Source organism: Tamandua tetradactyla, chromosome 8 (genome assembly GCF_023851605.1).
Source record: "Tamandua tetradactyla isolate mTamTet1 chromosome 8, mTamTet1.pri, whole genome shotgun sequence".
Taxonomy (NCBI): domain Eukaryota; kingdom Metazoa; phylum Chordata; class Mammalia; order Pilosa; family Myrmecophagidae; genus Tamandua; species Tamandua tetradactyla.
The window spans coordinates 107,221,010-107,243,991 of record NC_135334.1 but is presented as its reverse complement, the minus strand read 5'-3'; the positions used below and the strand labels follow the sequence as shown (position 1 = coordinate 107,243,991).

The 22,982-nt window shown below is 35.1% G+C and overlaps 1 protein-coding gene and 1 non-coding gene across 2 annotated transcripts in view; both read left to right on the top strand.

Annotated features, from left to right (window-relative positions):
* The window catches only part of DCDC1 (doublecortin domain containing 1), a 544,066-nt gene that overhangs the window by 55,761 nt on the left and 465,323 nt on the right, over positions 1–22,982 (top strand). Inside the window, 3 exon segments of the mRNA XM_077114307.1 lie at positions 9,516–9,785; positions 11,026–11,182; positions 11,661–11,823. Coding sequence (XP_076970422.1) covers positions 9,516–9,785; positions 11,026–11,182; positions 11,661–11,823 — 590 coding nt within the window.
* On the top strand, positions 5,598–5,704 carry LOC143645466 (U6 spliceosomal RNA). The gene has a single exon (XR_013157169.1). It is a non-coding gene; the product is annotated as a U6 spliceosomal RNA (small nuclear RNA).

Here is a 22,982-nt window from a genome sequence, read left to right as displayed (position 1 = left end):
ACGAACTCCACAGGCGAGGCTTGCCAGCCAAAACAGGAAGGACCTGTCTCTTCTGAATCCTCCTTAAAAGGCTTCCAGTGATCAGATTAAGCATTACTCATTGCAGAAGACATCCCCTTTGGCTGATTACAAATGGAATCAGCTGTGGATGCAGCTGACATGCTCATGTTTTAATTCTATGAAATGTCCACATTGCAACAGACATGCCAGCACTTACCCAAACAGACAAACAGGTACCACCACTTGGCCAAGATGACACATGAACCTGACCATGACAATACCTATTTGTATATATTCCAATTAGAGAGTTTAATTACCATTAAAATGGTAATAGCATAAAGATAAGTTTTACAAATGACAATATTAAAAAAAAAAATTCACCGTAACTCTTCAAGAAGGTTTAAATGCCAGAAGAATATAAAGCAAGAAATATATGCTTGTCAAATATACAGTATAAATAAATAATTTAGATGAAAATTGGTGACTACATTTAACAAAGAGACTACAAATAATGAAAGGCTAAAGAGTGGTTGTTAGATTTGATGTACTTCATTGTATATTGTAAGTAATTGCTATCCATAAAAATGCTATGGCTTCTGTATAAGAAAAAGAGACATTTTGACAGGCAACACCGGTATGAAGCAACAGCAAGTACAAATCCTTGGCAACTGTCATTATCCTGCTGTTGAATTCACATCCAAACTGTATGACAACTTAGACCTGCATGTTTGTTATTGAGCCATGGTCTGTCAAAGTAGCCATGCTTCCCACTTATGAATAGAATTATTAGCCACATGCAGATTTATACCATAGAAATCTAAACTTGTCTATGATGCTTTGTGTTGCAAAAAAAGGAGGAATAAAAACCCTATGCCATTTTATCCTTATGCTAAAATGTCTGATTAAGCTTTCCTGATTAATTAAAAGTATGCTTTTTTAGAAAATGAAATATTAGTTTAAATTTTATCCCATTAGGAAATTAATTCAACATTGGCAAAGATTTGAGTAAAACTAAAAGTAAAGCAAATGTAATTTAGATCATTACTGTCCATTGCATTTAATACAATTTTCTCTATGCAGTTAGTGGAAAGTTGATTATGTGTTAGGCTACCTTCAGTGGAGAGTAACAGAAAACTCAACTGAAGTGACTTAAACAATGAGGGACATTTATCTATCTCACATAACAAGAACTTCAGAAGGAAGGCAATTGAGGGGTTAAGTTCAGTGGTTCAGAAGTGTTATAAATTGTATTTGTCTCCCTGCCATGCTCAGAATATTGGCTCAATTTTTTTTTTATATATACTGTATTACAGGGGTTACATTTCATTCTTTTTCCATGTGGGTATCCCCTTATTGCAGCACCGCTTGTTGAATTTTTTTGTTTTTGGTTTGTTCTTCCTTTGTTTGCTTATTTGTTTGTTTGGGAAGTACATGGGCCAGAAATCAAACCCGAGTTTCCAGCATGGCAGGTGAGAATTCTACTACTGAACTACCCTTGCACCCTCTGGCTCAATTCTTTGACTTATCCACTCCTGCTTTCAAGATGGCTCCCACACTTACAGATATGATGTGATGTTCACTCAATAGTGTCTATGTGAAGAAGATGGGTATTTCTTTGCTTTTATCTCTTTTTGTTAGGGCAAAAGACCTTTCCCCAGAAGACTTTACCTTGGGTTAACATCGGCTAAGATTGAACCACATGCCAATTTCTAAATCCATCTGGGGGCAAATGCAAATAGGAATTACCATTAATGGCTTTAGACCTCTGAGGATTCACCCACTGGAGCTGATCAGGGGATATTTTCCATGAATGTGTAGGAAGGATGAATCCCCAAACAAAACTGAGGATTTTTATCTGAGGGAAAATAGGGAGAAAGACTATTGGAAGACTAATCAGTATTACCTGACTTGGCTTTAGCTTTATTGTGGTTGTTTTTTTTTTGTATGCTGTATGGTGGGGTCATATTTCATTATTTTTCCATGTGAGTATCTCATTATTGCAGCACCATTTGTTGAATTTTTGTTTGTTCGTTTGTTTTTTGGGGGCAGGCAGTAGTGCTTGGACTGGGAATTGAACCCAGGTCCCTGGCATGGCAGGTGAGAATTCTACCACTGAACTACCCTTGCTCCCCCAGCTTTATTATGTTCTATTTCTTAAATTGTGTTTGTTTTTTGCCAGTGGAACTTTTTATAAATGACACATCTTTGCATAATGTTATAATTATCAAAAATAATTGCTGTATATACATCACTGGTTGAGTTTCTGTAGGAGTTTGAAAGATTAAAAGATATGAGACAAGGATCTTACCCTTGCAAAGTGACACATGAAATCATCCTAAAGCACAGAATAACAAAGCAATCATACGAATATACAAAACTATACACCAATTCATACGGAGGATCTAGGGGAATGATTTAGAATAAAGGAATTGTTAGGATATAGTAGGATTAACTCCTTTCATCTGTCAGGTCACATTGAAAATCTTTGGTAAGGACTTCTCAATTCCTCTAACCCCTGAATTTCTTCTACATAGAAACCAGGACCTTTCCTTCATAATACTATTCACAGGCAATAATTGTACATTTATTTGTTAATATATTTGTTTAATATTTTTCTTTTCCACTAGACATTTATTGTTATTGTAGAAGGGGTTCTAGGAAATATTTTGATTAATCTTAACATTTATTAAACACATGTCTTGGAAGAGGTAATAGGTATGGATCAGCTGAGTGAGCAGCATTGGCAAAAAGGCATATAGGTAAGAACTATGAAAGGTAATATGGTATGGATATAGTGGAAGGCTGGTTCTGGCAGCAATAAGTAGCACCAGTTGTTAGAAATCCTTGAGTATTAGACCAAGATGTATGACTTTGATTAGGAGTTTTCCTCCAATGGCTATAAAAAGCCACTACAGTTCACTAATGCTATTAAAGCAGACAAAATGAGAAGAAAAATTGCTCTTGTCAAAACTAGAGTCATGTCCTTAAATCTTATCATGGTTTATTTATTTGCTTCTTCCATACTCCTCCCTGAGAATAATGCCTTATACTTTTGCACCTCACGTCTTTTAGTCATTGCTTTGTGAATAAAAAAATTGTAAATTGGATTTAATGAAATCTCAGGGAGTAAACATAATTTAATATGAACCTGAGATTTCAGAGGGTAGAGGGGAGGCTGTAAATTCCACATTGTAAAAGATCTACCTTTGATGGACTTTTTTGAATATAATAGAAAGCCAAATAGTAGATATATTCCTATTTGAGAAAAGGAGAAAAGCTTAATATCTTAATGTACCTTACAGCTTTGTAATTCTGCAATTTATCATAAACACTATATCAATTGTAGAAATTGTTTAAGAGATCCATTTACCTATAGTTTTATAGTTTTTAATTAACTGATAGTTTTTAATCTATAAACCTCTGTATTAGTTTCCTAGGGCTATCATAATGAATTACCACAAACTTAGTCCGTGGAAACTCAGATGTGTTAATAAAAGTGATCACAGCACTAAACTAAATTCAGTGTCAATTGAGAAAGATAAAGTCTAAGAAAATGACTGTGCTGGTTTGGAACTGTTATGTATGCCAGAAAAGCCATGCTCTTTTAATCTTAATCCAATCTTGTGGGACAGCCATGTTCTTTTAATCGTAACTCAATATTGTAGGACAGGACCTCTTGATTAGGTTGTTTCCCCGGAGATGCGAAACACCCAATTGTAGGTGTGACCTTCGATTAGATGGAAATGCAACTCTGCCCACTCAATGTGGGTCTTAATTAGTTTACTGGAATCTTTAAGAGAACTTACTGAGAGAGAAAGAGTTCAGAGTCGACATAGACTCAGACATTTGGAGATGCTTGGAGTACTGACAGAGATGCTTAGAGAAGCCATATGAAACCAGGACACAGATGCTTAAAGATAAGAAATCTCTAGCCCTGGGAGATGCTAAGCTAAGTGAGGACCCACAAACACTTAGAGAGGAAGCCACTGGAATCACTTGGAAGCAACAGAACTGGGAACAAGGATCAACGGACGCCAGCCACATGCCTTCCCATGTGAGAGGTATCAGCCTTTCTTCAGAGTCGAGGTATCTTTCTCTGGGTGCCTTAGTCTGGATGTTTTTAAAGCCTTAGGACTGTAAACTCATATCTTAATCTAAATCCCCTTTATAAAATCCAATCCATTTCTGGTATATTGCATTCTGGCAAATTTAGCACACTGGAAGAGCTACCATGCAACTTGATGAATTTTATGAAAGACAGCTATGACAAAATGTAGATGTTAGAAAAATCATAATATAGAATTTATGTAATTAATTATTCACAGGAAGCATAGGGAGGGCAGGATGCAAGGTCCCAGGCCTAGGTAGGGCAAAATTTTGAATCTGAGCTCCCTGTGTAAAGCTAGAAATCATGAAGCATTCACCTATCTATGAAAAAGGGAATAAAGAATATTGCTTACCAGTCCAAAGAAATAATAAATGGATAGAATGTGTTCTAAAGTTTTTAGGATGGTCTGTAAAGTAGTAAATTAATAATATGTTAGACTTTAAGAAGAAGACATTCTTTTTATATTGAAATATCTAGAGTAACCACTAAAAAAACACTGAAACAATGAATAACATACTACCTAGTAGCAGGAAAATGAAATAATAAAAAATTCTTTAATCTGAAAGGAGTGAAGAAAGAAATAAAAAAGGAAAATAGAACAAGTAGGAAAATTATAAAACAAATAGTAAGATGCAGATCTAAGCCCAAATAATCAGTAAACACAAGCTAAATTCTCCAAATAAAAGACAAAGACCTGTCTTGGTAAGTGTATTAATTTCCTAGGGCTACTGCTGAAAAAAAAGGCCAAACTGGGTGGCTTAAAACAGTAGAAATTTATTTTCTCAATTTTGAGACCAGAAGTCTAAAATTGAAGTGCTAGCAGGAATATGGTGCCTCTGAAGTCTTGAAGAAAGAATCTGTTCCATGCCTTTCTCCTAGTTTCTGGTAGTTCCTTGGCATTCCTTGACTTGTAGGCAAATCCTTCTGGTCTCTTCTTCCGTCTTCACATGGCCATGACATGGTATCCCAAGTACCAACCAACAGTATTCCTGTAAACCCTAAAGAATACCCAAAGCCCTGTCTGAGACTCTATAAAAATTTCATTAAGTTTATTTTCAGAAACATAAAACCTCCAGATCATTCCCAGGCCAGATAAATCCTGAAACTCAGAATTATCAGTTTCTCTAAGAGCATCAACCAGTTGCATACCTACCCCATAATTTCGATACCCCTTTTCAACATGAAGAAGTGAGAGGGATCATTGCCCAAATATCCCTAAAGATTGGGAGCAGGATCAAAGGAAAAGGAGAAGTTATAACAGAGAACACAGGATTTAACAAATGAATATGACTACTGAATCATTATACTGATATTTCTTTTTAGTCTCCAGTGTCTTAGAGCAGCTAGAAGGAAATACATGAAATTGTAGAACTGTAACCCACAATATTTTGAAATTTCTATAACTACTTGCTAAAATGTACTTTGCATATTATTGGTTTTTCATGTATAGGTTATATTTCAAAATAAAAACTGTTAAAAAAATCAATCAGTGCTCTCTTTGGCAGCACATATACTGAAATTGGAACAATACAGAGAGGATTAGCATGGCCCCTGCGCAAGGATGACATGGAAATTCATGAAGCATTCCATATTTTTTTAGAAAAAAAAAAAGGAAAGAAAAAATCAATCTTTATTGTTCTAGTTTACTAGCTGCCGGGATGCAACACACCAGAGACGGATTGGCTTTTAATAAAATGGGATTTATTTTGTTAGTTCTTCAGAGGAAAGGCAGCTAACTTTCCACTGAGGTTCTTTCTTACATGGAAGGCACAGGATGGTCTCTGCTGGTCTTCTCTCCAGGCCCCTAGGTTCTAACAACGTTCCCCGGGTTGACTTCCTTCTGCACCTCCAAAGGCCTAGGCTGAGCTGCGAGTGCTGAGATGAGGAATGCCGAGCTGCTAGGGCTGTGCTACGTTGTGCTCTCTCATTTAAGCACCAGCCAATTAAGTCAAACGTCACTCATTGCAGCAGACACGCCTCCTAGCCAACTGCAGATGTAATTAGCAACAGATGAGGTTCACGTACCATTGGCTTATGTCCGCAGCAACAAAACTAGCTATGCTCACCTGGCCTAGCTATGCTCGCCAGTTGACAACTGAATCTAACTAACACAATTATCTAGTAACTTTTCTTATCTCATTATTCTAGATGGGCCACACAAGTCCCTGCTAGTTTTCCTCTTTTGGCTTACCTTACCTCCACTGTACCTTGTTAAGCTAATTTCCTATCTGTAGTTATATGAACCACTGATACCATCTCATCCACAAGCTTGTGAGTGGCTTACGAAGTTGCTTAGCTTGAGAGTTCTACCCATCAGGTGTGACCTCTAATGGGTAGTGATGAACTTAAACATTTAATCTGCAGAAAGTAGTATGTCATAGAAATAGGGAGACAAAGAGAAGGTTAACAGAAGTCATGAAGGAGTGAGGAGGAAGATACAGAGAGTATGGGCAATGACAATGTAGAAAGAAGCATCAAGTAGACAAAGAAGGAGATGGAGTCGCTGTCAAAACACATAGCAAATCACTGGAATAGATTTTGAGTAACTACCATACCCTGTATAGAAACGAACGGACTTCCAGTTCTCTGCTGGACTAGTTTTATTTTCTTTCTTAACTTTCTATGCATCCTATAACATGTTACTGAAGTGTGTCTCTGATCCTTGCAAGCTGAAAGTTCTTAATATCCTCAGTTTGATTAACAAACCAAGTGTATGAGTTTATCACTTTTCAGCCCCTTGGCTAAGATCAAGCGAAGTGTGTGTTTAATTCCCATGTGGGACAAGTTTGCTTTGCCATGTTTTGTGATTATCTTCTCACTTAACTGGGAAACACATGTCAATAGCTGTAAGAAAGAAGAGTTTGAGTGTTTAAGAACTAGTGCAAACCTGTCATCAAGATTGATAAACAAATCATACCTGAAGACTGCATAGAGATGGTAGAACAAAAATGACTTTTTAACATGAAGAACTACTCTTTGCTCCCATATTATATTTAAATTACTATAGAAAAGCAGGTAATAAATGTTGAATCATCCTGCTACCGTTTATCAGGTTAAGCTCACATAATTGATTGTCCTCACATCATCAGAATCATGAGGAGTTGGGAGCAGGTGGGTATGGAAATTTGCCCCTAAAGGATGGGAGTGTTATTACCAGAAGACAAGGAGTAAGAGAAGGTAAGCAGGCAAAAAATAGATATCCCTTACAAAGACTAGGTAGAGAAAGGCAAGACATAGTTGATACAATATACATCCCAGTAAGAGATATAAAGACCAGACAGCAAACTGTAAATGGTTACAAATCAGTGTTAAGTGAGAAAGGAAAAGTATAGAATTGAAGTTATGATATGGTTGAAAGTGTGGATTATGGAAAAGCAAAAACTGCTTTGGACTGTCTATGGATTATTACATCAAAAATTACTTCGTATACTTGTAAAAATATTTGACAATAAACAAAGTGCAGTTGTTCAACAACAAAAAAGGTATACCATTCTGCTTTTGTGTGTGTGTGTGCACTCATGGTCCAGGGATCAAACCAGGGTCTCCCAAGTGAAAAGCGAGCATTCTACCACTGAACCACCCGTGCACCCACACCATTCTGCTTTTACATAGAGAATTCTATTTTGTTTTGTTTTGTTTTACATGAGGATTTGTAGTCCAAGTAACTAAAGAGTCTGATTACACGTTCACTGTTTGCCATAGTTTTAAACCTGGGTGAGTTCTCAGAATATGAAGAAGGTAATGTACTCAGTCCAGGACAGAAGTGGATAGATAAATATGACGGCAACATCATCACTAACAATAGCAAGGCAAAATTGCTTGGGTCCCAGTGTTTTAGCTCACATTGACCCACTATGTCAATTACACACACACACACACACACACACACACACCTGTTTTGCCTCTGGCATGTGACCACCTTCCTTTCAGAGGAAAAATTTACCATTTTACACATTTGCAATCATAAAGAGTACAGGTTAGAAGGAATGATTATGGTTAAGATAGCATTTGTGGATGAGAAAGATGTGGAGGAGGGGCTTTTCCTGCCAAGCTTTCAACACTGAGCATATGCTAGTTTATAATTGGGGTAGGGAAGAATTGGTATAAGAACTATTGAGCTAGCAAATTGGAAAGAGGCAAATTTACTTTGTGTAAAAATAGTCCTAATTACAATAATACATGGAAGCTGACTATCCTTTATGCCTAATCATCACACAGTTCAATGATCTCAAATATGTTAAAGTTTGTTTTATTTTATTACACTAGCAAACTCTAGACATATTTCATTTTCCTAACCCGGTATTCATAAAGATTTACATAAGATCCCAGGTCCTATGGTCCCCTGTTCACAACCCCTTGTTGTCTGCTCACAACTTGAAGTAATAGAGGGAACATTGTATATAAGAGTTTCCAATTTATAGGGGAAGAAATTAAGATATATTTAGAAATAGCTTACCTATGGGTAGGCATTTGTGATGACTCTGCTTTTGAGGCCCTTCAGGATTTAGCCCCTGGTTTTGTAGTCAGACTCCCCACATTTCCTCCTCAATCCCCCTTCTGCTTCTTTTCCTAAGCTTCTTAACCACACCCCTCTGTTTATTCCTATGTGCACACCTTTCCCTCTCACCCTGTGTTCATCTAAATGCTACCCTTCTAGTTTAAAATCTTAGTTGGGGTGACCAACCATCCCAATGTGTCCAAGACAGGGGATTCCCAGATGCATGACTGTCAGTGTTAACACCAGGGCAGTCCTGAACAAAACAGGATGAGTTGTTCACTCTAACCCCAGGTCTGCTGTGAAGGCTTTGTCAACTTTACTCCAGTCCATACTAAGCTTGTCTTCAACAAATTTTCTTTTTGCATTTGAAATTAATAAACACTCATAGTTCCAAGCAGTTTAACACATGTACTCTATTTATTGGGGAATAATTTACAAGCTTATTGAGGGTGGGATACATCTATAACTTTTGTATTTCCTAACACTTAGCAGAGTACCAATATTTAATAAGGTGAATTAAAAAATTTAAAATTTTCTCTTACATTGCTTTAACCTGTACATATGCTTTATTTTTTACGTGAATTAGTGAAAACAATGAAGCTTAATGGCAGTGGGCATGGGTTTTATTTTAGGACAGGCTTTGGTTCGAATTTCCACCCTGTCACTTACTATGTGACCTTGGGCAAGTTAATTAATCTGTCTGAGCCTCAGTTTCTTAAATATGTAAAATGGGGATAAAAACAATACCCACACCCCAGGGATATTGTAAGCATTGAAAAAAAGAAGAAAATCTGTTAAGTTCATAATGTTGTGTCTAGGACATAGCCCACAACCAGTTGTTAAATGGTAGCTGTTAATAAGTGATTAAAAATCATGTCATTGCATTTTTCCATGCATTGTTTCTTTTAGGGACTTCATGTCATTCCCAGCAAAAGCAGTTATTAAAACTACTGAAGATTATTTGCAGCCTCAGTTTGGCCCCAGACGACTTTTGCATTCAGCAGTTGTATCAGAAGGGTCAGAGCTTCAAGATTGCTCCACACATCAAACAGCATCAGATCATAGCCATAATGAAATATCAGACCCGGACGGCTGCAAATCAAACAGTGAAAACAATTCTTGTCTTATATCTGAATCCAAGAGAAACAGACCTGTCAGTGCTCCAGTGGGTCAACTGAGGTAATCAAAGCTCTTCTCTGTTCTTTTTTAACTGACTGTTCAAGCTCTTTCCTTTGAGCAGAATTTATAATGATTCAATGGACTATTTCAGACATTACAATGTAACACATCTCTAGGCTTTTCTTTTTGTTTTTGTTTTGTTTGTTTTTCTTTGAAAATACTAGCGTAGCATGCTGCTAATTACACTTGTGGAAAACATGAGATACACTTGAACCTGGACAATCAGAAACTCTGAAAAGAATATTTGAAGCATTTCAGACTAGGACTGTAACTATCTTTACTTACAGGATATTGTTTAAAAATAGAAATGCATGCCTTTGATATTTAATCAATACTTTGAAACAAAATGGAATTGTAATAAACTTACTATAAAACCATACTGTGTATAGGTTTTCACATAGAGATTGTTACAAACTGATAACCAAAGAATTCATGGACAGAGAAAAATGTTAGGTAGAAACAAAAATTAAATCAAGAAACTGATATCCCATTATTTTTAGATGTTTGAATATGCAAGTATATCGTTGACTGTAATTTACCTGGAGTTTTTATTTTAAAATGCTTACTTTGCTGCTGTGGCTTTAAAAATTAACATGGTTAATTAGAGAACTCCAAAGTTAAAAGTTTGGCATATTAGTTAGTCAATTTTACCATGCACTTTTCTCCTAGAAAATAATAAAGAACAAAAACTGGCTTCAATTAGAGACAAACTTATAAAGGAAAGCTTACTTCCAAGCAATGTGAATTGAAGACAATTATAATTACTTCAGAATAAAAGTTTTAGATATGTTCTGTTTGAATTGTAAATCTTTTTTTAAAACTAAAGAAGTTTGATAAACATGAAAAATTAAGGGAAAATCTTAGCCATTTACTATTGCATGATGTTAAGACCACATCACTATTTAATTTCTATCAGAATGTAGCAGATATATCATATAGTTTATATGTTATTTCTCAAAATGAATGATATGGTGTTTTATAAATAAAACAATAAAAATGATTTATTCTGAGTTATGAATTATATTAGTGGCTTTGGCAAACCTATTCTGTTTCAAATTTTTAAAAAATATTTTAATAGATATGATAATCTTATCCTGTAAAAATAATTTTTCGGAACACATTTGTTTACATAGGATCAATCTTTAGGGTGTATGTCTGTAAAATAAATCCAGCATAATATTTATTTTAAAATTTGTATTAATTAACATGCACCAATTTTTGCGTTTTTCTTTTCCTTTAGAGTTGCAGAATACTCTTCTTTAAAATTTCAGCCATCCAAGAATTGGCACAGGAGCTCTCATACACTGACACTTCAACCAAGAGTGATTAGAGTCACAGCTTACAAAAATGGATCTAGAACAGTCTTTGCTAAAGTTACTGTACCAACCATCACCTTGGTAACTAGTATTCCAAAATTTTCATTGTTTTATTTTTTCCCTGTCTTCTTTATAATATAGAAAATGAGAAAAGTAACATTTATGTGTTAAATTTTTCATTTTGACAATCTGAATCTGTGACTAGCCTAAATAATACATAGCTCTCCCTGGACTTTCACTCCTTTCCTCTTTTTATCAATATATAAATAGTGTATTTAATTGAACAGATACCATGTCTTTTATCTTGTAGTGATTAAAGTGACAGTAAATCTAAGGACTAAGGTCAGACAGTTATTAAAAAATTCTCAATGCTGTGGTCTACCTTTTATTTCTATATTTTCAACAGCTAGAAACTAACTATATTGGTTCAGTTCCTTGAGTCAACTTGGCAAGTAACTCAACTCGATTTCTATTTCAATCATTAGAACCTTTTGTTTCATGCAAATGTATTACTTTCTTTGTCATAAATCACTTTGACTTACCTCTTACTTTCCTCTAGTTGCTGGAGGAATGCACAGAAAAGCTGAAGCTGAACATGGCTGCGAGAAGAGTGTTCTTGGCAAACGGCACCGAAGCCCTTGAACTTACAGATATACCCCAAGAAGCGGACGTCTATGTTTCAACTGGAGAACCCTGTTTAGATCCATTCAAAAAAATTAAAGGTAAAAAAGAAAAAAAATGCCCTCTCTTCACATACAGTAGATTGCTTAAGGGGTGCAATTAAAAAATGATTTCCATCCTGTCTTTTTTGCATGGTTTAACAAAACTAATGTTTACGCATTTACAGCTCAGTAAGAGGATAATGTGCTTAATGAAAGAAAAATCCACTGACAGCCACGTTTATTGCCCTTCATTAGCATTGGTGCCTAATTTAATATAGATCTGAATAGACATTAGGGAGCCTGCAGGAGGTTAAATGGTGAAAATATAATAAATTAAGTCAGAGATTATTGAATTTACTGTTTAGTTTCTGTGACATTTGACAGACATGATTCATTAGACTTACTCTCAGGATGGAGTTCAAAGTTTCAAGTATCATTTATTCATTTACACTTTTGGTCTTTTTTAGATGGCATTAACATAATTATGAAAATGTGGTCAGTAACAGACATATAATTCTTATTTACATATGATTTTCTAAGTATAATTTTTTGTAAAGTAAATATTGAAGCTTGCCTTTTTTGTTTTTTACCTTGAAATATACATGTTCAATCTTAGACCTATTTGCAGGTAAGATTTTTAAAAATCCATTGTTTCTAACAAACAGAAAGATGGACGTTTCCTACAATAAACATTTTTCTTTCTTCAGTGGGGAGAATTTCATTTTAAGAGAAAAATAAAGGCATAAAACTATATAAGAATATTCTTCTAAGTGTGTCATATTCAATATCAGTTATCAAGCACTATATATATGGTAATCACATTTAAATGACATAAGAACTTTGCCATAAAAAGCAGTGTATCTAAGTGCTGTACACCCCTATGCTTTTTATACCTTATTAGAATTATTTTTTTCTGCAATTGCTATAAAAGTGGTAAAGCAAAGGCAAGTCTAGGCAGTAATTGCATAAGTAGAAGAAAAGTAATTCTGGAGTTCATTACAGAGAAAGTAATGAAAATCTCTCTTCTATTAATGTTTTTGAATAAAATAATAGCAGGATTTCTATCTATTTAATAATACTTGATCTTCAAGAAAAAAAATAATTTCCTGAATTCATTAGAAAGTTCAAGAAAATTTGGTTCTTTCAAAGAAACTTGTTGCTATAAAACTCAATAAAAATGGCCTATGCAATCTTGTTTACCCAAGCAGTTTCCAAAATTTGCTTTAAAATATGGCTGCCTTTATTTTATATTTGTTGAGTTATCTATGCATAAAAACATGAATCTTAGTGGGCATGTGTTCTGTAGGTGACCTTTTTATTCAGATATTTATGTTGTGAGTGCTTCATTAAAACCATCAATTATTTTTATTAGTAAGGAATTCTTGCTTTTCGTATGATTAATGGTATTGTAGAAGAGATGTATAAAAATTACTTATAACTGAGCTTCTTACAGAAGCTCCTAGACACATGTGCCTAAAATAACAATGTGGTACACATGACTAAGCTTGGTGGTAGATGATTTTTAAATGTGTAAATTAATTTCTTCTTACTCTCTGGTTTTGTTTTTGTTTTAAAAGCCAAGTCCAGAACAAAAACTTCTCCGCTTTGTCTGCATATCTTTGGCTGTGTTTCACTGTGACATGCACTGCTGTTCTTTTAGCACCAAAATGTTGGCACACACTCCTGAAAATTTCACACCATCCCTTGCTGGATCAGCAAGCTTAACCCACCAAAATCTGGTGTTGTGCAATGGTTTTTGACTGATAATCAATCTTTATGTTCCTCGACAGTTGTTGCTGGGACACGGAGTAGAGCAGGTGGCAGATGTGCCTTGTCTTTTGAGAAAAGAAATTGTAGGTGAGCTTGGACACAGACTAGCATATCACATGTCCATTAGGATAAGTATAATGGGGAAAAATCCATTTATCTAAGTTAAGCTCATAGAAAAGCCTAAAAATTATTTGCTTTTATTCAGAATATTCAGAACATAAATATAAATAAATGTGTGATATAGACATATACATGCATATACACATATATATTATGCACATACAACATGTATGTGGTAATCTCTAACTTGATGTAGATAATTTGAAAGAGTGTGTGTATTCGTATTTATATATGCTTACTCATATATTTATATATACTTTTTCAGATCATCCAAACCAGCTTAAAATTTACTTTTCTAGGCATGTATTTTATAGATAAGTCTATAGTTTGTTACCTTTTTGATACGAATATGCCCTAATAATAAAATATTATGAATAGCTTTGAAGTTGATAGATAAATAGGTATTTTTGCAGAAGTTGGGAAATTGAACATGGTTAATGTATATGAGAGAGGACAGCTGGAAGATTGGGCGTTACTGAGGTATTTTTTTCTAAATGGCAAATAATATTTTATATGTTGTTACACAAAAGTACATTAAAGTCAGTAACTCATCATTGCTATAATATACTGATTTTCATCATTCAGCAAATGTTGTTGATAGCCTACTAAGTGCCCGGTGTTAGACCACAACAGAGACACAGAGATGAAGAGAGGAACTCATAGTCTGATTTCTTTTTTTAAATTATTATTCTTTCATCTCTGCTTTTAAATTAAATTAAATATAATTTGGTATAAATTGACAGCAATAAATATTTATTGAGTACTTACTGTGTCTAGCCCTTCTTAGAGAAGAAGTCTTGGTCTTCAAGGGAGTTAAACTGCATATATAAATTATAAATCCTTAAGACTGAGAACACTATTAAACAGTGTAAATCAAATAGGTCCTCCAAAGGAAAAATTTACTTTATTTCTGGCACAGCAAGGCCAGATAAGTTAGTGTGTATTCTGGTAATTATATTTCCATATTTCATTGGTTTTCTTATTCTTTGGGAAAGCAGAGTAAATAATGAAGATTGTCTAAGAGCTATTTGCAGATTTATCAAGGTAGAAAAAAAACCTACGCAACATTGCCGTTTTTTTTTTTTTTTTCAGTATTTTACTACTTATGTTGAGCAATCACTGTTGACAGCCAGTGGCACTGGATTTAATAGAAGCCATAGAACTTTTCATCACATACCTTGAAACACAGAGCTATCATACAGAGATCAAGTCAAGGTCAATTCTGAAATAGAACATTCCCTGTTGAAAAGCAACATTAGAATAGATCTTACATTCTGAAGTTGAATGACTAATCAGAAAGATTAGACAAAAAAGATAAAAAATGAAAATGTTTTCTATAAAGACTGTCAATGTCTTATTAGGCCTTGTAATTCTGGCATTTAAAGATACTGACATTTATTAATGATTCTGCTAGAACTGTGATGATGTAGTCAGTGAGTTGTTTGAAAGGCTTTTTAAAAGTTTTCAGATTTGTGGCAATGTAATTTATGTTTAATTCACAATTTCCTGAACCTTCTGCTTAATGGTAGCATAGTAAAAATTCTCAGATCAGATCCATGGGGTTTTAAGAGTTTACTCCTTTATAACTGCTAGGAGCTGTAGGCAATGCAAACAGAACCAAAAAGGATTTTTGCCTTCCAGTTGCTTAATTGTTTTCGAAGGAGATGAGGGAAAAAACTATTTGGACCTAATTTATTAGGTCCAAGTTCACAACATATGGAACTGTAATTGTGTTTTAAAATTTTTAGTTTTCCATTTCTATTATTTCCTATATATCCTATTCTACTATTTGACTTTCAGCATTATCATTTACAATGATTCATTTCAGTCCTGAGTTTTGCTAACCAGAAGTGAAAGTATTATGAATAAGATTTTACATCTTTTATATATTGTATTTTGAAGATGTAGTTACAAAAAACATCCACGAAGTGAATTCTTGATACCTTACCTAGATCTAAATTTAAACCTAGAGATTTTCTGCTAACTGCCATGTGATCTACAAAATGAAATAATTTGCTGTGACAGCTTGTGATTGACAAGAATATGTGTGAGCACATTTAAAATAGGCCATCTTTTCATGTAGAAGTAAATGTCAGTAAAATGATGGATTCTCATCATTTTAATTATTGATGATTTGGAAATATTTCAATTTCACGACACACAAGACACATTCTAAATAGCAGCATAACACTTTTTTTCATATCTGCATCGATAATGAAATGTTCTGTCATATTTTGTTTTTCAAAAAATGCATTAGTTTAATGAACCTAGATTCATGCATTATATTCTATTCCATAATTCCTACCAAGTTTGTTGATTTTTTAAATGATTGTATTAAAAGGACAAGTTTCAAGAAGCAACCCGCTAACCAGGTCACATCATTCCTTGCTATTCCTGCTGTTGGATCTAAAAACAGAAGCTCCATAGTGCTGCTCTTAGTTTTGCCATAGCTAAGAGATGCTGTCTTGAGAAAACCATTACTTAATTTGGACAGTGACAGAGGACTTAGGTTTGGCTTTCCCAAATGCCCTGTTTTTGTATTATTTGACAGTTTACTTGTTAGTGGAATTTTCTGTCAGGAAAATGATATTATAGAGAGGGAAAGCACATAATTCCTCTATTTTTTTTCTTCATGTGGTGATAAAACTATAGACATTTATTCAATGTATTTCCCTATTCCCAAAGTTTTAAACCTATAAATTATAAGTATATAGTATAACCTTACTCTATAAACAGATGTGAATCTGAAGAAAATTGCAGGAGACAGAAAAAAAAAATTCTACAAATGTCCTTAGCCAATAGCAATATCTAGAGAATGCGTGGGGCTGCACTTTGTCTCCTCACACTGTCAAAATATAAAATCATTGAGAAACACCTAGATTCTTGCATACTCATGAGACGCTGGCACACATATATTCAGAGAAAGAGGAGCTACTCTTGTTTAATAAAGATGATTTGAATGTTTTCCACATGCCAAGCAATCAGCGTGTATTTTAAGTGTGTTGTATTTACTTCTCACAACTGTTGCGTTAGTCCTACAGGTCCATAACCCTCTCCTGCAATTCCAAATTCCAAAACTGCAGAAGACCACCAATCAGGTTTTTTTTATAACTTATTTGGTTACAGAACCTTATATAATATGACTAATCAGTTATTTTGTTGAAAAAAAATTAATGTGTTTAACTATGGAACCCTACCCTAAGACTCTGCTAGGGACATTACATAAAATATATATGTACCATTATGATATATGCATTGTAATAACTTTCTGAAGACCCAAAATTTCTAAATGTGGTAACACATCTGGCCTTATGGGTTTTCTGTCACAGGTGCAAAGAAACCTGACTAATTCTCACTAGGGTGTTAACTGAGAAGGGTTACAACTATTGTCCTTATCACCTCAAGTTGTTTGCTGGTGGATGAGAGTAGACGAGAGAGTTATCTCCTTGTCTAAAGCTCAGGGTGTGTGTAGGGAGGAAAAAAATTATGGTTCCCTGTCCAAGGAGGCAGAAGAAGAAGAGCTAAATAGAGACCATCTATTCATTCAACCATTCATTCAGCAAATATTTATTGAGTCTCTACCATTTGCCAGGCAATGGTCAAGCCTAGAGGATATGGTATGAACAAGACAGAGGTCTTACAGAGCTGATGTCCTAGTGAGGTTGAAGGGGTCACAGAAAATAAGCATGTAAACAAAGTAATTTCCCTGACAATGATAAATGTTATAAAGGAAATACAAAGGGTGGTTATTAGAAACAAATAATATCATGGAAACAAAAGGAGGAGGGAATTTTAAAATGAAAATAGGTTTAAAGACATAATATCAGGTGAAATAGCCAGACACAAAAGGGCAAATATTATGATCTCATTTATATGAAACAATTAGAATATACAAATTCATGGGGTCAGAAACGAGAATACAGTATTATAGGGGCCTGGGTAAGGATAAGGAGTGGGGAGTTAATGTTTGCTGGGGTCATGCAGACCATTTTGGTAATGGTTGGTGGTAATAGGTGCACAATATTGTGAACGTAATTAGCACCACTAAATTGTATATTTAGAAGTGGTTAAAATGGGCCATTTTAGATGATATATATGTTATCAAAGTAAAAATCTAACAAAAAAGAAAAACACAAGTGTACAACACAAAGAATAAGCTCTATGGTAAACTATGGACTGCAGTTTATAGTATAATTATAATAATTTTGTCTCATCGGTTGTAACAAAGGTACCACACTAATGTAAATTGTTAATACAGGAAAACTGCGTGTGTGGATGTGGACATATAGAAGCAGGCAAAAAAGTTTATCATTATGTGAAAGGTATATGGAAACTCTCTGTACTGTTATAGCAACTTTTCTGTAAGTCTAGAAATTATTTTTTAAAAAAGTGAAAAAAAAAAACCAAAATGAAACAGGCATTTGCAGTAGCCTTCAAATCTAATCTTCTTGGCAGTTGTCTATCTCCCCTACTTGTTATTCTACCTGAGGATTCATTTATATGTTCTTTGATTATTCTCTCGGAGGGCTTTGTCCTCCACATGAGAAATGCGTTTGTGTTTAGTGGAAGGAACACTACCCCAGAGTGAAGTGATCTTGCAAAATTCTCATCCCAGTTGTGCGGCCTTATACAAATTGGTCTGCACTTCACGTCCTTATATTAACAATACCTTATCTTTAAAAATACTTTGGAGGATTATTGTACATTATCCTATTTTTCTAATAAACATAAATTATTTGAAAAGTAGATGTCTATAAATCCCTGGTCAAAATGGAAAATTGAGTATAGTATTTTATAAGCGTAACTAAGATTCCAAATGCTTTTAAGATTCTAAGGCAGGTATATATTTATATATCTGTCAATACTACACTGTCTTAGTTAACCTGCCTCTATTTTAAGTCTTAAAGTTAGGTAGTGGTCAATAAGGAAAGAGGTAAGGGGCATAGGATGAATGGGGTTTTCATTTTCCTTTTTATTTCTTTTTCTGGAATAATGCAAATATGCAAAAAATGATCATGGTGATGAATACACAACTATGTAATGATATTGTGATCTTTGTATGGATTGTATGGTATGTAGAGATATCAGAACTCTGTGTGTACTCTTACCTTCCCAAGAGCTCAGTGAGATCAGGAAAAGAAGAAGAAAAACATTTGTTCCTACTTTTGTCATCATTGCCAGGGAAGCAAACTATGGTGTGAAACTGGAGCAGGTCACCTAGCATCTCTAAGTCTCCGTTTCCCTATCTGTAAGTTGAGCTTAAAGATGCTCCCCCCCACCCCCCAGGGATATTATAAAGAATAAATAAGATGATGTGTATAGAAGCCTGACATGTAATAGGTGCTTCAAATATTCTTTATGCCTGCTTTTTTTTTTTTTGTCTCATTTCCTTCCTTCTCTCCATCCCTTCCTAGCCATGTTTCTGCCACTTTTTCATACAAGCTGGGGCACATATAACTAATTTTACTATGAAAAAGGTATTTGCTAGATCTGTGATTTTAAAATATATACAACCAAATTAAAATGCCTTCCAAGCAGTTGTGTATACAGCATAATTACAGCAGTCTGAGTTAGAGGCTTTGAACTCTCATTCTATTATTATTATTATTATTTGCCTAGAGAATTCTTTTTTTCTGGGGTGTAGGTCAAAATCTAGGCCTTTTTTTTTTTTAATTTTTTTTTAAGAGAGAGGGAGGAAGGGAAGGAAAGACAGAGAAGGAAGGAAGGATGGAAGGAAGGAAGGGAGGAAGAAAGGGAAACATTTTCTTGTTTTATTATATTTTGTTTGTTTGTTTGTTTTTTACATGGGCTGGGGCCGGGAATCGAACCGGGGTCCTCCGGCACGGCAGGCAAGCACGCTTGCCCGCTGAGCCACCGCGGCCTGCCCAAAATCTAGGCCTTTTAAAGGAGCCCCTAGCATCCTTATGAGTTGTATTTTAAAATATGTTTATGACCCAGGGCTAGCCTTAACTTTAAGCTGCCATAACTTATTTAAAGAAAGTTCATAGAAAAGTTCAGGGAGAGGGTGATAACATTTTGATTGACACAATGGATGGGATGTTTGTAATTTTAGTCAAATTTAAATTGAAGACATACTTTAAATGATATGTCAGACTAGTGTTACTGGGTTAAAATCTAATGACAACCACTGTCGTTATTAGTTAAATACAGCTATCATGCCTGTGGCAATAAATGATGACACTTAAGAACATGCAGAAACAAAGAAGGCAAGTATTTAGAGAAAAAGGGAGTGACTAGAACTCAGTTGAACACAGGAATGTGACCTGGATTTAATCTGTTTACCAAACACAGAAGCAATTGTATTTTGGGTGGATGACATAATTGAATACAGCAGTATGTTTTCTTACTGTCAGAGCATTTATGTTTTTAAAACTCATCTTGTGTCCATGAAATGATGTGTTTGTTCATATTTAATGTCATTATCTATACCGACTTGACAGAGCATTAATGTGTTTTAAATCTATTGCCCAACTACATTTTTAAAATAAGATTTCTAATAAGTTCATGGGTTTGAAAATGAAAGTTTGCTCCCTTTTTTCTCATGACAGAAGAAGGCAGTATTCTTTTTTCCTGGTTCATGCAAAATGGAAAATTATGATGTGGGAGCACTAAATTTATTTAATTTTATGACAAGCATTGGCTCTTTTGAAGTAGATTGAGGAATGGATGGATATTGTAGATTGACCATCGGACACAGAAGCAGGCTAGAAAGTACTTTATCTTCTTCATGATTTGGTTGAAAATAAAACTAAAAATAAAATAGGATGTCAAGTCTTCAAGCTAAAATATAACTTATATTTAGGGCATAATGTTCTTCCAATACTCTGGGAGAGTAATCACTCATGTGGGCTTGGCAATCCCTGAGCAGCTAGGATAAACATAGCTCTTGGGGAAAGTACTTCCCAAGTTTATGCTAAACCTTCACTCACTGGAGTGAATCGACCACACCATATCTTCACCCCCATTGCAACCTTAACTTCTTAGAATTTTCTGAGGAGAGGGAAGACTGGCATCTTAGTTTGCAACGGCTGTCCGTAACAAAATACTACAAACTAAATGGCTTAAAACAACAGAAATTTATTATCTCACAGTTCTAGAGGCCAGAAGCTGGAAATCAAAGTATTGGCAAGGTCATGCTCACTCTGAAGGCTCCGGGGAAGAATCCATTCTTGCCTCTTCCAGCTTCTAGTATTTACCAACAATCTTTTGTATTCCTTGGTTTGTAGATGTGTAACTGAGAAGTTAGGATTTAGGGGATGATTATGATTACTGAATAATTATATACATATTCCGTTTTACTTTCTGGTATATTAGAATAGACAAAGGGAAATACCTGAAATCTCTGAAATATAATCTAGCGTGTTGATGTTTGATAATGATTATTTAACTGTATAGAATTTATCTTATGATTATAAAAATCTGTGACTGACCTTCACTTATACCTCCTAATCCTGTTTTTCAACTTTGGAATATTATGATCGCTACAGACAGCCCCTTATGTTTATTAATGAGGGGCCTGGGTCAGGCCTGAACTAACCCACCCCAATTCCAAGGCTATCTCGATAGAGCTGGATCTAACCTATCTATCTATGGGCCTGCATAGTATGTGCAGTAGCTTAAACTTTAATTTATATGTGACCTATACCTCATTATAATACTAAAAATAACACTTACGATTGTCTTAAGGCTGCCATTTTCATACAAACGTTCTGTGACTAAGCACATAATCAAACTGCAGTTCGGGGAGACAGATTTTTAGACCAAGAGGCTATCTGAGTTCCTGCTTGCTTTGTCCCTAGCAATAAACTCTTTCCTTGAAACCCTGCTATCTCAGAAATTGGTCATTTGAGTACATTGGGCAGAGAATCCACTGCTTTTGATTGGTGTCAGATGCATCTGCCTCTGTGTTCATGTGGACTCCTTCACTGTGTCTGTCTGTAGCCAATTTTCCTTTTCTTATGAGGACAGGAGTCAATTGAATTAGCCCCCCCCCCCCAATCCTGTTTGGTGTCATTTCACTAATCACATCTTCAAAGATCCAGTTTCCAAATAGAGTCACATTCATGGGACTGGAGGTTAGGGCAGAGCATATTTTTGGGGAGTACACAATTGAACCCTTAACACCTGGGAAGAGTCTGGTCCTGACAACTTTGGAACCTACCAAGTTTGGCTAGAAAATGTAGGAGGGGCTGAAATGATAAAGTGAGGCTAGGGCCCCTTCTCTGGCAGGTGGGTATGTAGGACTTTGCTGACAGCATGATTCACAAAGTCAGGTTTCAAGAATACTCCCAAATGGGAATTCCAAGTTTCCTGCTATTGAAATTCATACATGGGAATGCATTATATTTGGCCCCATTCCTTGTGGAAGCTTGCACTAATGAAAATACTTTTTCTTACATTCTGAAAGCCCCGTTTTTTGATATTCATCAGATTTTTACTTACTAATTATGGTAGATTGAATTATGTACTCCAATTTAGACATGGTTCTTAATCCTAATTCACATTCCTATAAATATGAATTCCTTGTAAATAAGATCACTTGAGTATGTTATTTTTAGTTAAGGTGTAGCCCATCTGAATGAGGTTGGTCTTAATCCAGATTACTGGAGTCCTTTACAAACAGAGGAAGTTCTGAAATAGTAAAAGAATGCCACAACTAGAAGTTGGAACCCTGAAGTCCACAGAGCCAGAACCCAAAAGTCAATGGAACCTGGAAGAGGAGGAGAGTACATTGCCATGTGATAACGGGAAGCAAAGATACAAACCAAGAGACTCCAAGGATTGTTGGAAGCCCGCACCAGAATGTTACAGCATATGGGGACAAAGCATTACCTTGCTGACACCTCAATTTTAATTTTTCCTAGCCTCAAAACCTATGCCAGTAAATTCCTGTCATATAAGCTAACTGTTGTGTGATATTTGTTATAGCAGCCTGGAAAACTGAAATATATGGCTTACCCTCTACACCAAGTTCCCTTAGGGCAGAAACCATGGCTGCCTTGTTCATCATCATTTGGCAAAAGACTTGGCATTTAATTAATGCTCAAAACATATTATCCAACAGATAAAAAAAAGACCAGATGAAATAGGTAGTGTGCTGCTTTGAAACTACTATATACCCCAGAAAAGCTTTTTTCTAATCCAGTTTTGTGGAGGCAGACCTATTATTGGGTGGGACCTTTTGATTAGGTTGCTCTCATGGAGATATGACTTTGCTCATTCAAGGTGGGTTTTTATCCGCTTACTGGAGTCCTTTAAGAGGGAAATATTTGAAAAAAGCTCAATCACGGACATATGGAGATGCAGAA